This window comes from Gymnogyps californianus, chromosome 18, assembly GCF_018139145.2.
Source record: "Gymnogyps californianus isolate 813 chromosome 18, ASM1813914v2, whole genome shotgun sequence".
NCBI lineage: Eukaryota > Metazoa > Chordata > Aves > Accipitriformes > Cathartidae > Gymnogyps > Gymnogyps californianus.
In genome coordinates this window covers 9,636,041-9,652,941 of record NC_059488.1, presented here as the reverse complement: position 1 = coordinate 9,652,941, position 16,901 = coordinate 9,636,041, and the positions used below count along the sequence as shown (strand labels likewise).

Here is a 16,901-nt window from a genome sequence, read left to right as displayed (position 1 = left end):
TGCTGCAGGCCTTTACCCTACTCTGTGAGGAAAACAGAGAAGGCTTTTTGACATAGAAAAGCTTAAAAATCTGATGCTTCATCCTTTTATTCCCCTTACCAAAGGCTCAATTCCAAGAAACATATAGAAGAACATAATTTCGTTATTTTTTTGCATAATAAGTTTTGCAATTTGCTTGAAAAGCAAATCATTATATGGACTCATGATTTTGTGATAGCAGTGAGAAAATTATTACGGCGAGTATTAGCGTTCTTGCTGTATCCAGGGAGACTTTCCAAGAAACAAAATGTTTTATACAAATTCCTCCTATGGAAGAACAGGACCAGAGTCAGTTTCACAGATGCAAAGATGTACCATGGTTTGATCTATGTGGCAAACTCATATAGCGATACATGCTTGCCTGCTATTTATGCACGTGATTGAATTACACTAATACCACAGTGTCGGAGCAAAACCTGATGTGGTGCTGTGTCGGGGAGGAGCAGGGACTTGCCTACATGCATTTGATTCATACAGACGTTCAGTGCAGTGGTGCCAAGCGTTTCCAGGGTAGATGTTATCCGTGGAGCTATACTAGGACAGAAGTGCTAAAAATTTGGGAAAATGCGGTGGAGGGCTAAGCCACATGATCCTCTGGAAGAAGTGAAACCAGCTTGCAGGATGCTGGAGCTCCAGGGTTCCCCGCAGAGGCAGCAGACACCCGCCACAGACTGCCACACAGTGCTAGACAGTGGGTCTGTTCTCCTTGGATTAGCAAAGCAGAGCATAATTCTCACCTTGCATGAGAGCTGCGTTGCTGTGGGGCGATGGCGTGGCCTTCTGGGAATCCTGCCACGCTCTGATTTATAGGCTTGCAGATTAATCTGATGGCACAGATAGATTTTTCCATAATGCCATGAAGAACCCAAAAGCACTTTTGCTGCTGTTCTGCTGAGTCTGGGTTTGCACAGAGGAGCTGCAGAAACTGTGTCTAGAGATGCTGGCAAGGGCTGCAGAGGACCCCTGGCTGATATCTGAGCTCTCGGGGAGCCTCTGTTTCCTGGGTTTTTTCAGACAGATGTGGAATATTATCTTTAGAAAATCCAGAGGGGTGCCCTGTGGCTGTGGAACAGCAGTGTCCTGCACCTGAGCTCTTGCGCTGTTTGCCAAGGCAGCCTTTCAAATGCACGAGTGTGTCTGGGCTGATTTCCGATTTTTAGCACCCCTGAAATTTTCAGGGAGAGCACGACAATGCTTTTAACAGCCCTCGGAGCATGAGACAGCTGCAGAAAAACAATGTAGAATTGGTGCAATCTGCTCTGCTACAGCTTTGCCAATGAAAATCTGTCCTAGTGTCTGGCGTCGCTTCCAGCCTGGACGCAAGCTCTGCCCACCTGCTCTTTGCGACCTCAGAGAACCACCGTGTCTGTTTTCCTTTGTGGCTTTCTCTGGTTTGGGCACAGAGGGCTGTAATCACCGGGGGAGAAACTATCACGGGCTCTCGCTGGTGTGCTCTGGCTTGATGTTGCCCTCTTTACTGGCTTTACCAAGTGGAAATTTGAAAAAGGAGTTGCTGCTTGTTTGGATTTGCTGGACTTGATCACTCGGTTCCTGCTAATTGCTTTTCAGTGAGTTCTGCAGAAAGTAAAGGATGGCCGGGTTCATGCTGTTCCGGTCACTAAGATCACATTCAAATCCCTTTCAAGTGTGAGTGTTGGTGCAGAGCACCCTGAGCAGTCTCTTGGTGAGCTGCAATCGCTCAGCATCTCCCTGGCTCAAAGCCTGGATGGCCCAGGAGCATGAGATCTGGGGAGTGTGTTTTCAGATAGATCCCAAAGGCCTCTCTCTCCCGGCTTTAAATACTTGGCCTGAGGCTGAAGGGAAGCAGATGAGACAGGAAGGGAACAGAACCAAATTGGCTGTTGGTTGCTGAGGAGTCAGTGGAAAAACTGTGGTGTGAACTTTGTCATCGTTGCCTTTTACCCTGCATCACGATGACAGTCCGTTTGCCGTGCCCTGAGCGCGGATCAGTGGTTTGCTGGGCATGTGGGTAGGAAAGAGGCAGTGTGCAGGGAGCATGTGCAGCCTCTCTGACTGCTGGCGCTGGGCAGATGCAGGGGAGGTTTGGGATGAGGCCGTGCATGTGGAGGGGGCATGGGCAAGGGGCTGGGTGGCTGGGACAGGCGGAGGTGGCTTCCTTTGTCTGGTCAGGGTTAAGCATAATATTGTCCTTAGTGTTGCTGGGACTTGGCAGCATCTTTTCAATATGCAGTTGTTTTCCTGCTGCAAGTCCATGCTCCAAGGCAAGAGCAATTGGCAGGTTGAGAGAGGAAGGAGAAGGGGGGGGCTGCAGTTGGAGCAGTTTCCAGGCAGCTTGAACTGAGAAAAGACTTGGGCCTGTGGCCTCTGTATTTCTGGGAAGACAAAACTTGCTTTCACTTGGCTTCAGAAAAGTAGTCGGGGTGTGCAGGAAAGGAAATCTCATGAGGCCCCTCAGCCTGTGCAGTTACATGGCACAACTGGAACAATTGTGCCGGGTGGCATTTGTGGAGCTGAGCTTGACCCTGCCGGCAGCTGGGGGGGTGGCAGGATCCTGGGGCAGGAATTAGGGGGAGGCTGTGATGCCTTGCAGTCAAAGCTGTCTCATAGCTTGAGTCCTAGGCTGCACGCTCGCTTTGTCTAACCTGAGCTGGCACCGCTGTGTTGTAGCTCCACGATGGTCCATGAGGACTTGTCCCCGGCCCTGATGAAGGGGCCAGGAGGGGCCAGGCAGTCCCCTCTCATTCTGGGAGAGCAGCTGAGCTGAGGTCCCGGCTGGCCCGGTGGGAGCTGGCTGCTGAGCCCCCGCTGCGTGTCTGTGGGAGGCAGGTGTGGGGCAGTTGTAGAGAAGAGGTGTCTGAGTCTGGACATCTCTTGTCTCATTTACAGTGCTTCTGAATTTGGAAAGATAATCCCCAAAACCAGAATCCAGCCATTTTCAGTAACAAGTTTGGCGTGAATGAACCCCTGTATTTTGGTGGGTAATAGAAGTTGAATAGTAAAATGGGTAATAAATAAATCAGCTGTTTTCATTGTATAGCTGTTGATAAGCCGACTATTTGGTTTTCTAATGTATATTGTAATTGTAACCCAATGTATTTTGTAGCAGGAGCAGTATGCTGATTTAAATCACAGCATATATTTTAGTGAGAGGATGTGTTGACCTAATTGCCAAAGTAATGTTATAATGAAAAGCCATTCAGACTGCATGTCCTCTCTTGCTCTCTGGTTTCTGGAAGTGACTGAAGGAAATAGCACTTCACTTCTGGTGAAATCATCCCAAGAGTGTTGTTTCATTGCGGTGTGATGGATTAATTTCACTGAAGGCACTAGCATTGTACAAGAAAGCAAAATGCTCTTGGAAAACTCAGGAAGTTTCCCTCATTGTGCTGAAATCACCGAGTTCATTTCAAGTATCCTCGGTGACAAAATCTGAATGCCTATAAAATCATCCTGATGCAGGGACTGGCTTGCTTGCTACTCTGCATGGCAGGTTTCAGATGTTAGAGCTGTTCCCTTTGACTGTGGTCTGCAGTTGCCGGGGTGAGACAAGCACAGATTGAGCGTCCTCCTTTGTGCCTCCTGGAAAGGAAAGAGCATCCTCAGCCATGAGCATCATTAGTCCACTAGCATTTGGCAAGCTAGTGCTGCTGGCCTCTACGCTTATTTTCCTTTAGCTCAAGTGGCAGGTGGTGGTTGGGTTTATACCCTGCTAATGAGCCATGCCGAGAGATTATGATGTAGGCTCTTCAGAGGGTTTCGTTCTCACTCTTCTTGAAAGTGAGTTCTCCTGCACAGTCCCTCTTCTGAGGCATCTTGGATCAGTTCATATGTTTGGTGGATTTTTTTTTTTTTTTTTTTAATTCAGGAGTCAGAACATGTTTTTATGAATTAATTTTCAAGTTGGTATCTCCTTAATTATAATTTCCTTAGACCCTGGAAAGTATTTGCATCTTATAATTTAAGTGCTTTGAAACTGGGCATCAAGTGAAACTGTTAACCTGGATGAGATGAAATTCACATTTGCACCTTAATCCCATCTGAGCTTTCTCAAATGCTGCAAGTTAATTACATCCCATTGTGATCCTTTGATATTTGAGTAATTTTGAAGCACAAAGGCTTAAATTTGCTCATTGCCTTTTAGAGGTTTCACTCCTCAGATGACACAGAAAAATTTCATTGTGTTCTCTGTTCTTGCTACAGATTAAGCTGTATTTGTGGGAAAGATTTGGTACATGGATTCAAGATAATTATTACCAGTGTATAATTTATTGAGAGCCCAGTCCTTCCAAGTGTAGAGCAGGTTTCTAGAGGTCATGAGTATCGTAAGCTCCTGGAGTTGGGGGCATCTCTTTGGGCAGGGTTAGATCTTCAGTGATTGTTTGGCATCACGTTGAGCTGGTGGCACGAGCTGTGTGAGCGTCCTTGCCTGGGTGGAAAATGCTGCACCTCATCCCCAACAGAGCAGCTCTAGTTTGAGTGGTTCATTCAGCGCTTGCAAGGGAGGACCCGGCAGAGGCACTGGGAGCCAGGGCTCCTAGGTTCCTTTCCATTCTCTACAGCTGACTCACTGTGGGCAAGTTATGTCTTGCTGTATCTTAGCTTCCTTTTTGCAAAACGGGGTAATAGCTACCCTCGCACCTTTGCAAAATATTTGTCAGTCCTTAGGTTGAAAAGTTTCTACGCATACTAGTTCAGCATCATAAGTTGCTTCACAAAATGCTGCTAAACCAGCAAATAACTCCCATCTGCCTTCAGTTCTCACCGTCCCCATGGATCAAAGCCACAGAGGTAGTTGTTCTGTGTGGCCCTTGGTCAAGTGGAGAGTTGTGTGCAGCCATAGGGGAGTTGTGTAAGTAGGGGAGTGCTGGATGACTTTTGCTTTCAAGCAGGCAATGGGGAGTTTGAATTTGAATTTCTGACAATGACGCAGCTTGTTGGAGCCATTATGAATTGAAATGGGGTCTTATTCAGCTCTGCTAATAAGAGGGTAAATGCAACTAAATACAGCTGTCTTCCTCACTGTCATTTGGTATTTATTAGCAAATATGCAGTGGAATTGAATCCCTTGTAAGTACTCTGCAGCTAATGGTAGATAGCAATTAACTGAAATGACTACTGTTGAGCACTGATGCTACTATCAGTGAGTGGAAGAGGAAATCTGGAGCCAGTGCACAGACCCAGCAGCTTCCAGAACTCCCTGTGGTTTTCCCCTCTGGATTCTCTGTTTCATGCCCTTATCAAAAGACTGCCATGAAAACTGCTTCATCTTGGTACTCCCTGGAGCTCCAGCTTGAACAAACACTTCTCAAGCAGCAATAAGTGTGTGTGTGTGTATATATTATTTTATTATTTTCAGTTCGGGGGTCACTGAAAGGACTCACTGCAATAGTACTACCAGTGAAAGTGTGTGGAGTGGAAACCTTCTCCCCTCCAGATGTGCTGGTGGCACAGAGCTGCCTCTGCAGCACCTCACGTGCTTCAGGAAATGTGAAGGAAACTGGCCCAGATGCTTGGAACTAATTCAGAAGCTGGGAAGGACTGGGTGCAGCATTCATTGTTTCATGTTTGACCTTTCCTCTCCAAACTAAACAAGAGATTTTATTTTCTTCTCCTCACTAATAAGGTGACATGTAGGTCAAAGTGCCCCAGAGGTTCTGCCCTCAATTGACTGGAGGGAAATTAGCTTCCATGTGCTGGTTTCAAACTACCAAAAGTAGTTTGAGTCAGGCTACTTTCACGTATATCTTGATTTGTTTGTCACCCTTCCCTGCCAGCCTGTGTTTGCTATGGTGCCTTGTGGGAAACCGCTTGTCAGGAGGGGATTAGCGCTTGGGTTGTGACGTGGGTGGGAAGCGAGGGGCCGCGCTGCAAGGAGAGCTGTCGGCAGGGTGGAGAGGCATCGCTGGCCGCATTGCACAAGAACTGGTCTTGGGAGTGAGCTAATTGAGTGTTTTCATTAGTGCCCTCCCTGCAAAACAGAGCAGGTTGCTGATAGGGAGGTACGAGCAGTGCAGGGGAGGATGAGTATTGACTAGGAGGAACTGAATGATTGATAGGTCTGGTGTCATGGCAATGTGATGATATTTAATGGTATGAAGTTGCAAGCACGTGTACTTAGGAGCTAGTAATAAGATTTTCTTTTCGGAGATGGGAGGTCATCATTTGGGAGCAAGTGAGAGAGAGAGGCAGCTGTGTATGTGCTGGTGATACGACGACGTGAGCCCCCAGCCTGTTGTGAGGAAAGCATTGCTTGATGAGGAGCGAGGACCCTGCCTGGGGCAGAGTAGCCAGAGAGAAACTGCCCGAAACGCGTTGTGAGAGTGCCCCAGGCAGAGAAGAGCGGTCTAGTCTGGCTCGCAGTGCTGGCCCAAGGCAAAACAGGTGTAAATTCACCGTGAATGAATTTGGGCTGTGCATCAGGAGGATCTGGGATAGTTTTCCTCACATAGGGAAGCCCATGAAAATAGTCAGACGCTTCATCAAGCGCAACATGGGCTTTGGCACATGAGAAGCGTGAGCTGGTTAGTGTGGGATGTGAGCTCCCTCCGTCATGTCCCCGTGCAGTGAAGGGGAACCGTCCCTGGGGCGTTCGAGCAGCTCCTACCTGGCTGTGTTATCTGGTGGTTCAGAGTCATCGGCTGCTCTTCATGTACAGGAGCTGTGCGAAGGCTGGGAAAGGAAATTACTAAAGGGGAATAATTCCCAGCTTGATTACTTTCTTTAAGGATGTGCTGCCAGTTCATTATTTAAATGTATATTTAGTTAGTTAAGTTAGTGAATATACATGTACACTGAGCACCTGATAAACTTGATCCCTTTTTGACTGGGAAAAAATGTTTAATTGCCCCTGTCATCAGTGCTCTGAAATTACATTTATTTTTGTATAAAATTCAATCAGATTGCAAGTAAGATGCTAAAGTCTGTTGCTTCATTAATTCACATCAATAGATATACTAAGGGGGTTTTTTTACTACTGTTGGTGGTTTTTTTTCTGCCTTACCTCCTGTCTAAAAGCTTGGGTTTTATTTCTGACTTTAGAACTACAGCAGCTCTGATTGGGAATGAGTTTTGCAATCGCCCCCACTAATATGAATCAAATACCTATAAATATCTTTTTTTTTTTTTTTTTTAAAAGCAGTTTCACCTTGCAGGCAGGAAGAGGTTCTCTTGCCCTGTGAGCTTTACAATATTTAAGGCAGCAGACAACTGTCTCCTAGCTCTGTCTTGTGCTGTGATTATTTTCTGCGTAGCTTGACGGATTTGTTGTCAGCAGGGTAAGTGCTGTGAGCAAGACAGTCCGAGCAAGACAGTCCTGAATGTGTGAAAGGGAGGGTTGGAGTAAGACAAGTTTAATTGCTGGACACTGGATTATCTCCTCTTTTTCTGCCTGCCTGGAGCGGACGTGGGGCTGAGGTGCAGACCTGAGAGGAGGAGGGATGTCGCTGTGTCCTACTCTGGCTTCTGTGGCCGTATCTCCTGGGAGAGGTGGGATGTTGCAGTGTCCTTACTCTGGCTTCAGTGGCCCTATCTCCTGGGCTGCAGGAGCTGTGGCAGCCCTGAGCTTTGGGTCAGTGCGTAGCCCATGATCCTGCAGAACAGCTCTTGGCTAAAGGCAGTCTGTACTGTTGTTTTCCAGCCTAGCAGGGGGAGGACGAGTCTGATGTTGTCCATGCAGTGTTTTTTTTCTTGGAATATTTAGCAAGGGAGACACAAGATTTGGGGGAGAGTGGGGTGTTGGGAGGTCTGACTGTAGCTCCAAGCTTCTGAACACACGTTATGAGTAGTGTTCCCCCTCTGGGGACCTATATCATCACACAAGTCCTAATTATAGTGTTGTTTTGACAGCAGTCATGCTGATCATTGTTAATGGCACTGGTAACACCTCGTGCTGTTTGCTTTGTTTCTTACTTGGCAGTGTTCTCAGCATCCCCAGCGCTCCTGGGACCCTTGTTGCCTCCTCCATATTGCTGTGTTGCTTGAAAACATTTGATGCGTCAGAGTCCTTGCATTTTGCCTGTGCACCTTTTGTAAAGGAACATTTTTACTCTTTAATTTTTTCAGCTAGCTTGCAAGGCAGCCAAAAGGCAATCTGTGATACAGATCATCATTAGCTGCTATCTGACAGTGATGAATGACCCTGGGAAATCTTGTTGTTAAAGGCAATATCTGCTCTTCCTGTTCTTCTCGGCTCTTTCTGCCTTCAGATCAGTTATCTGTTAAAGAAGAAGTTGAGGAGGAGGGAGGGTGGCCCTGCCCTGTGTTGTACTGGAAAGAGACTTCCTCATCCCTGTCACCGCACGGTGGAAGGTCACCCTTTTCTGCCTCATGCGAGTGTCAGAAGCAACATCAGTTCCCAGGTTTGAAATTCGCAGCTGTCGCGTTGATGGGGGCCGAGTGATCTGCCAGCGTTATGCCCCTCACTCATTCCTCTGGCGGAATGCTGTGCAGATTGCCTCACTCACTTGTGGCCAAACATTGGGTTTATATTTGGCCTCTTACTGCTTTTAAAAAGTTTGTTCTTTTTGTTGTTGTTTCTTAAACACATATATTGGCCTTTTTGAAGTACCTTTTGCAAAAGGATCTCAAAGTGCTCTGGGAGTCACCTTCATTGCTGTTTTACAGATGTGTATATAACCCAAGGTGCAGAGGAGCTGTGGGACTTGCTTAGCGCTCCAGTTGGGAACTGATGCTGGGACTCGTTGCTGTACACACCGGCACTGTTCTGATTTCTAGATTACAACTGCTGTCTTCAAAACTTTGTTCTTACCTGGCCAGACTTGACATAGTCTGTCATCTCAATGCACTCAGGAGAAAACATTTTGCTTATACGTGGTGTAGTCTTGTTTTGGTCTGGGACTTGATCTAGGAAGGTTGTCAGACCTTCCCGGCTGCTTGTGGTGGGCCTTGGAGTCTGGGATGTGACTTCTGTAAACACTTGGAAATCCTGCCTGTCTGGAGGAACATGCAAGTCTGCATGAGTGGTTTGCACTCATTTAGGGCAAGGCTTATGAACAGGGCCTGCTTCAAGTGAGCTTCCCCCCCCTCCCCATGTCTTTGTTCAAACCCACAGTCGGGGACATCCTGTGCTGTTAGCTAAAAGGTTGAGCACGGTGGGAGAATTGCATTAACAAGCTCCAGCGTCTTAGCTGTGGAAAAGCAGCTCATGTGCTGCAGTGTCTCTCTTCTGAACCACACCATATGGCCAAGCCCAGCACCTTCAGCTTGTCAGCAGTAATTTGCCGGTCTCAGGAAGGACTGAATCTTCTTTTCTGGTATTAAGACATGAATAGTAGGTGCTTGCTGAGGTGGTACAGGCCCAGGCGTGTTGCCTCTGTGTCAGCTGAGGAGGAACTTAATACCTGGGGGCTGGAGGGTAGAAGGCTGTGCCTTCTCAAATGGGGATGATGTGGAGCCCATTTAAATGGTCAGGGATGTGCTCTGTGGGATCCGCCTTCTCTTGCTTTTCCCCAGTCTGAGAACGGCTCAGATCATTTCTGCAACTTGCAAAGCTTCCTGGGTGGCAGATGGATGAGGCCTCTTTGGAGCCTGTCAAACTAATGAGTGCTTCTGCCCAAAGGTGACCCTTTTTTGGAGGAACCCTGAGCTCCTCACCTGACGAGAGGTTCGTAGCAGCAGAAGTCCTTCTGCTCTTGGAGCAAAGAGGCACCAACAGGAATAGCTGATGTGACCACAGAGGCGAAGTGCTTTGGGAAGAGACCAATTCGGAAAGGAGGGAGCTGCTTGCCTTTGACCATCTTGCGGACTCTTCTAGGGCCCTTTTTCTTTGGGCAGCGCTGAAAATATGTGAGTGAACCAAGACACTCTCTTGTTCCTGGACTTCAGCTGTGAACTCACCTATCTGCTATCTGAAACCAACAGCGGACAAAGGATATTGTATTTCTTAGAGGAAAGAAGACATTACTTTCTCTAGGTCTCTGGAAACAAAAGCAATGCTCTTTTCCCCTTCCCTTTCAAGGGCAGCATATGGAGAGAAAAAGGAGTGTCCCAGATAAACACAGTTCAAGATTCCAGTAACTTAATGGTAATGTTGCCCATGCAGATGGAGTGGAAACTAGAGACCAGTTGAAAACTGGACAGCAGCGCATGTTGTATGGACGTGAAGATGCCATCAGCATCTTCAGAACCCAGGATCCTGCATGTGTACTTAAGAGACCTGTTTGCAAAATTATTCCAAGTAGACCTCAGCCCCGCGGCTTCCTTCTGCCAGTGGGCTTAGAGCTCTGGGTTTGTTCAGAAAATGCGCAACCTGCAGGAGAGGAGGTAGGGGAGGGCTCAGGCATGTGCTGTGGGAGGAACTGGGGCTGTAACTTGAGTCTGTCATTGCAGACTGTTTTCCCTTTCCTTTGCCAGTCTGTCAAGATGGTTCAGGTTGGCTCACTTGAACAGCAGATTCCTATCTTCTGCCTAAATCACCCTTCTAGCCTTTTCTTATGGACAGTTGAGCTATGGCCTTTGGAAGCTGTTGTACGTGGAGTGTTTTAGTGTGCTTCAGTTTGTTCATTGACCTTTAGTTGGTTCCTTTGCCCTTGGCGTTGTGTTTCTGAGTGCTTTGAAGCCTGCAGTGACTGAACTGCATGCAAAGTTGCTTCCCAGAACTAGCTCTGGCTGTGGGGCCCCGAGGATATGGGAAGGGCAGGTGGGTTTTAGAAGTGGATTGGGTTTCTACTAATAATTGCTATACTTGACTCTTGTCCCTTTACATGGCAGCAAAGGCTTGGCAGTGTGCGATGCGGTGAAAAAGCCTCCTCTCCCTTCCCCTTGTTTGCTTAGGTCCCAAACTCAGCAGTGATGTTAATTAGATAAGTCAGATACTCTGCAAAGCAGCCTGTTCAAGGACAAACAGATTTTAATTAAAGACAGTGTGCACTGGAGGGTCATGTCACTGCCTTGTGCCTGAATAGTTACTATGGGAACACCAGGATAGCACCCGGAGAGTGCAAGTGCGTGCAAGTGTGTGTGAGTGTATCAGAATGCAGGCCCTAAGGCACAAATTTAACTTCTGGTTATGTTTCCACTGGCAAATATGGCCTGAGCAAGATGCCACCCTTGGAGTGTGTAGCTGGGTTTTGTTGCCGTAGGGTTTTCTGCGTTGCGTGGATGGGAACCCTCACTTCAAGCTATTCAAATTGCACAACAAATTTGATCCGTACTAGACTGCAATGTCATGAATTAGGGAAACTGGTCTCCAGCTCAGTTTTTAGACTGTTCACAGTTGAACTCAGTCTCTTAAAGAGAACCTGGATATTCGGAAGACTTTTGTTTGTGTTGAAATTTGAACTGAAATTAAGTTGAAATTGGCTTCTCTCTCTCTCTCTGCCGTCTTCTAACTGGAACTCAACATTAGTTCCTGTGACAGTGGCTCATTCCTGCATTTCAAGTCCCCTCAAGATTCATCTCCGTTAAGCTGCCTGAACTTAAAATGCTGATTTGAGTCTAAGGTGTTCCCTGTCTTTCTTCAGTCCCAAGCCGCCTTTCAGCTGTTCAGGATGTATCGGCAGAGACCTGTCAATACCTGATGATGGCACCAGATAACTGCTCTAGTGATCTACTAACCATAAATGTGCCTTGGAACTGATAGAAGTTTGGTATGATCCCCAAATGGGTCCCTCTAATTCAACATGCTGTAGCAGAAGCTCATTCTTACTCATTTTCATGTGGTCTAGCAAGAAGATCAGTAGAGAGAAGTTAAACATTTGTAGTATTAACAGTCTTAATATTTTTATTTCCCCTATCAAATGGAAGTTGAGGCAGGGACTGATGCTGCACTGGCACTGCAAGCAGCCTTCTTGCACAAGTGAAATAGCCACTCAAATGTAGGCTCTGCAGTGAGCTTGAAATCGAGTATTTGTGTGGAAGTTTGAGGTGGGAGCTCAAATGAGCTGCTTCACAATCCCATTCTCCCTCTTGTTACTCGGTGGTTTTGGGGACAAATGAACAGTGAGACAGGAGAGGTCACAAGTGTGTTTGGAGGGAGAGTCTGAAACCAGGTCTTTCGCCTGTGTTTTTGTTTGGACACTCCCTGGGGGTTGTCCTGCTTTGGGGAATGCTGTCGGGCTGCCAGGTGTTGGGTGTTTGGAGCCATATAGAGCCAACTTAGCAGGGATATTGCCAGGCAAATAGGGTTGGATTTTAGACAGTTTATGCCTTGCTCATAGAGGAACTGGCTTTGTTTCCTGGCAGCTGAGAAAACACCATTCTGCCTGTTTGTAGGAAAAATGGATCAGGATTGGTATTTTGTATGTGCATCTCCCCGTGCCCCTTTGCAGCAGCAGGAGGCGAGTGCTGGGCGCAGACTTGGGCAGAAGATACTGGAGCGCAGACCTGGAGCAGGAGGAACTCTGCCCTGAAGTCAGTGTGCCCGGGAGGCATGTGAGTGCATGGTGCTGGCAGGTTGTGCCCTCAGGGAGAGAAGCCAGAGCAGTGCAGAGTGCCCTGGCTTGGCCAGCACACCTCAGCCTTGGTCTGCAGAGACCCTGCTTGCAGGGGCTGGGCCTTGGCTCGTTGTAAGGGGGGCTTTGGGGGGAAGCATCTTCTAGGGCTCAGCAGGAAGCCGCTACAGGAGATGTCGGCTGGGCTGCTGCTATCACAGTGATGATGAGCAAGTTGTTCTCTTGGTCTGGGTACCACAGTCAAACTTCCTGCACGTGCTCTTTGCCTGAGAACAGAATAGAAACCGCCTTTGGACCTTTATTATCTTTTGTCTGACCCTTGCTTTTCTGACTCTGGACAAGTGAGCTATGTTTTTTCTGAGCAGATGTCCACCTTTGACCTAGATAGTTTTGACTTTTAAAAATACATTGAGCAGAAATGAAAATGCCAAAAAGAGCAAAGAGAAGCGTCTAAATAGAGGAGCAGGAACATGCTGTGTCCATCCACCTCATGAAGGGGCTGACTTTGCAGCAGGCAAGACATTTCCAAATGTAAGCTTTCAAATGCATGCTCTGTCCCTTCTGAGAACTTCGGTTACACATGGTCTAACAGGGACAGCTGTAACTTAGAGAGGACTTGGTGGAGCACTTAAAGGAGCATGTTTCCTTTCTCTTGAAGCAGTATCGCTGGTCTCGCTCCTCTCTGCTGGCTCGCAAAGTGCTCGCGCTGACAGCACGGCATGCGCCATAGCCAAAGGTGTTGAGAAATGCAAGGGAGGAAAGCTAGCCTGGAGGCTAATGTGCAGAGCGCATGTGGAAAAAGTGACAGCAGGAGAGTTAATGAAAAGCAGACACTGAGCACTGGAAGCTGCTCAGCCAAGAAATTCTGCACAGTCCAGGGTTTTCTCTGGTATCCAATAAAAATGTGTTACCGTTTGGCTACCTTCTCTGTTACCCTAGGGAAAGTGGTGCAGGCATGGGTACGTGGCTTCTGCGCTGTGCACCACCTGGAAGAAAAACAGATGCCATGTTACTCTTGCGATATGAGTGTGCATCTTGAGAGCCAGGAGCCCCGAGTTTCTTGTCCAGATTCCTACTGGGAATCCAGGGGCTGCCTTTGGCCACTTGCAGATGCTGTCTGTAAATCCGGATGCTCCTGTGTCTCATGCCCAGGAGGCTGGTTTCTCAGAGGGGCTGAGTGCCCACCACGTCTACTGAAAGCTGGTGTCCACACCGCTGAGGTGTGCTAGCTGCATGTCCCTGAGTTGTTATCACCCAAACAGTGTTTGACCTGGGGCTGGTGCCTTGGTGCTTGGGGCTCAATGCAGAGAGGCAGCTGCTCTCTGGAGGGTGGCTCCCTCCAGGGTGGGGGTTTTTTGTAGGTTTTTTTCCTGGTGCAGTGAGTAATTAAAGGTGTACAATGAAGTAAACTTTTTAACCATTGCATAGCAGCGTGGGTGCGCTGCAGTCTAACTCGTCTAGAAATGATGGTCTTGCTTTTGGCAGAATGGAGGCATCCTGCCTGGAACTGGCCCTGGAAGGAGAGCGCTTGTGCAAGGCTGGGGACTTCAAAGCTGGGGCAGCCTTCTTCGAAGCAGCAGTGCAGGTGGGGACAGAGGACCTGAAGACTCTCAGTGCCATCTACAGTCAGCTGGGCAATGCCTATTTCTACCTAAAGGAGTACTCCAAGGCCCTGGAGTACCATAAACACGACCTTACCCTGGCCAGGTAAGCATGTCAGCAGTGCTTCATCCTAATCAGACTCAACCTGTCAGGGCCTGAGCGAAGGCAAGTTCTGTGGGGTCTGAACCCAGCAGCCTGAGGGAATCTGCCCCAGAAATAAGCATCCAAAACTAGCCCTGAGGCATGAGGTGACTGTCCTGTGGAGAACTCAGGAGGCAACAAGAATGGGCCAGCTGCTTTCAGAGCGGGGAGGTGGAGAAAGGGATATGGATGTGAGGAGGGCACTTGGAGCAAGAGCAGGGCAGTGTCCAATTCTCCTGTCCCCAGGCACTCGTAAGTACACCTGAAGTCATTAGAGCAGTTCACCTGAGACAGTGAAGCAGGCAACAAGGATCTGTCTTCAAAATTGAGAGCGCCTGTATGAAGTGCTCCAGCCAGGCGTGTGTGCTGGGAACTGCTGAACGTGGTGTACATACTATGCAGCGCTTGCTGCAGCTTGAATTCTGCCTCCAACAGTTGGTGAATAAAAATCTGTGAGCTCTTTAACGCCTTTCTTCGTTCCTCCGGTCATCTTGTAGAACCATCGGGGACCGCATTGGAGAAGCCAAGGCAAGTGGCAACCTCGGGAATACATTGAAAATACTTGGGCAGTTTGATGAAGCTGTGGTTTGTTGCCAGAGACACTTGGACATTTCTCAGGAGCAGGGAGACAAGGTAATTGGTTCATGGCATCCAACAGGAACTATTTCACAGCTTTAAAAATAATCTGTCTGCAAGTCAGTAAATGTGATATGGTGAAGGTGGGCTTTGGAAGGAGGTGGAGTGTAAAGTTCTCCCTTCTGGCTGCCGTCACAGGTCTCATGCTGCTGGCGATAACAGCTGCCATGACAGTGAAGGCAAATGTGGGCCTCCTGGCTTTGACCATCTCTGCCCAGCAATGGAAATGTCCGTATTGAGACGTGAACTGTAATACCTTGCTGCTCCCTGTTCTTCCTCCCTTTAGGTAGGTGAAGCCAGGGCACTCTATAATATAGGAAATGTTTACCATGCAAAGGGAAAGCACTTATCTTGGAACATGGCCCAGGACCCAGGCTTCCTGCCTCAAGAAGTCAAGGAGACGCTACAGAAAGCTTCAGAATATTATGAGTAAGTATTCAAGCTTGGCCAACTCTTTCTCCTGCAGGGAACAGGGCTGGTCAGGCATCAGCGATTGCTAAAATGCACACAGGTACACCTTTGTTGCACTTATCCTGCTCAGATCATAATCTGCATTTGTGGTGTTCCTGTTCTGCTGACAGCTTTCAGGGTCTGCAGGTTGGCTGAGCTCTGATAACCGTTAGGCTAATGATAGCTGCGTGGGGTGCAAGGTGACAATTTTTACTGAGCCCTGTTGGAAGCATTTCTCAAAGCGGGGATTTGTTTCCTGGGCCACTGAGGATGTGGGAGCTCTGGAAGATGTTTGTTGCAAAGAATGAGACACTGGGCTCAGCATTGTTGAAAATCAGGCCACTGAATGAGATTTCGCATGATGTAATGAATTAGGAATATTCCCCTGAGATGCCAAGTTACGATGGCAAATTAATCTCAAGGAAAGTGAGAGAGGGACTGCAAGCTTTTATAAAATCAGAGCTAAAATTCATCCTGGCGTTGCCTTGGTAAAACTCACTGTAGTTTGAAGTACGATCATGCAATTAAGTTCAATGGTCTGCTCCTTCTCAGAGCTGTATTTGCAAGCTAAACTGTTAGCTCCTGTAGCCCCTGCTGCTCTCTGCTGGCCTTGGCGAGAAGGATCCCTGTGTGTTTCCATCGCTGGGGCCACGAACAGAGACTCTCCTTCACCCAAGGGAAGAGGCTTTCACTTGAAGTCCCGGTTGTCCTTCTTATGGATCTGTAGTTTATCTTGGTTGTAACATCCTTTCCTTTCCTAAATAGTTTCAAAGATCACCCTTCCACACAGGAAGGTTGTCACCAGACTTTTGGGATAATGTTTTTCTCTTCGTTCTTCAGAGTTTTGCTTCAATAATGCAGGGTTTTTTAAGTAGCCTTTTTAAATGAAGAGAGTGACAAGATCTTATATCCATCTTCTCGTATCTGAGGATGTGATAGTGCCTATGTATAGCTCACTATTCTTCTTCCAAAAAATGGTGCATGTAGCATAGCCAGTGGGTAAATTTGTGCCAGCTGGGAGCTCTAAGCTTCCCTATGTGTGCTGTATGTGTAAAGGGGGAGAAAACAAGGTAAAGAAATGCTGGGAAGCTCTATGAGCAGAGCCCTGGCATGGGACTATGGATCTTGCCCCTCTCTCCAGGTTTGTCCCTGTCCTGCTGTAGGTAATCTCCTTTCTCCTGTGCTCCTGGTTCTCCCCTGTACAGTGAGGTGGCCGTTTCTTATTTAATGTGGGATCCTATCAGACCATCGGTGTGTGAGCACTTGTGCAGTTCCTGTACAAGCTGCAGATTGCATGAGGCTGAGAGCACAGCAGGGACTTACACCACTGGATCTGCACGAGCTCCCGGAGCTGCAGCTAGCATAGATCACCAGACTTTCACCTGCCGAGGGGTGACCGTGCACAGGACAGGCAGCTGGGGAGGGGAAAGGCCTTCTCCAGGGTTAGCTCTTCTTTCTTTACAGTGCAGGTTTCTTCGCTGTGTCTCACCAGATGTACTGCTCTGATTTCTTTCAGGAGGAACCTGTCCCTGGTGAAGGAGCTGGGGGACAGAGCTGCGCAGGGCCGTGCTTATGGCAACCTCGGCAACACCCAGTACTTACTGGGCAACTTCAGTGAAGCTATAGCCTTCCACAAGGAGG

At 47.9% G+C, this 16,901-nt stretch overlaps 1 protein-coding gene across 1 annotated transcript in view; it reads left to right on the top strand.

The window, feature by feature from the left end:
- The window catches only part of GPSM1 (G protein signaling modulator 1), an 84,939-nt gene that overhangs the window by 14,056 nt on the left and 53,982 nt on the right, over positions 1-16,901 (top strand). The window contains exons 2-5 of the mRNA XM_050908170.1: positions 13,917-14,138; positions 14,672-14,807; positions 15,097-15,239; positions 16,777-16,900. Of these exons, the coding sequence (XP_050764127.1) occupies positions 13,918-14,138; positions 14,672-14,807; positions 15,097-15,239; positions 16,777-16,900 (624 nt within the window). The 5' untranslated portion in view covers position 13,917. The remainder of the gene's footprint in view (positions 1-13,916; positions 14,139-14,671; positions 14,808-15,096; positions 15,240-16,776; position 16,901) is intronic.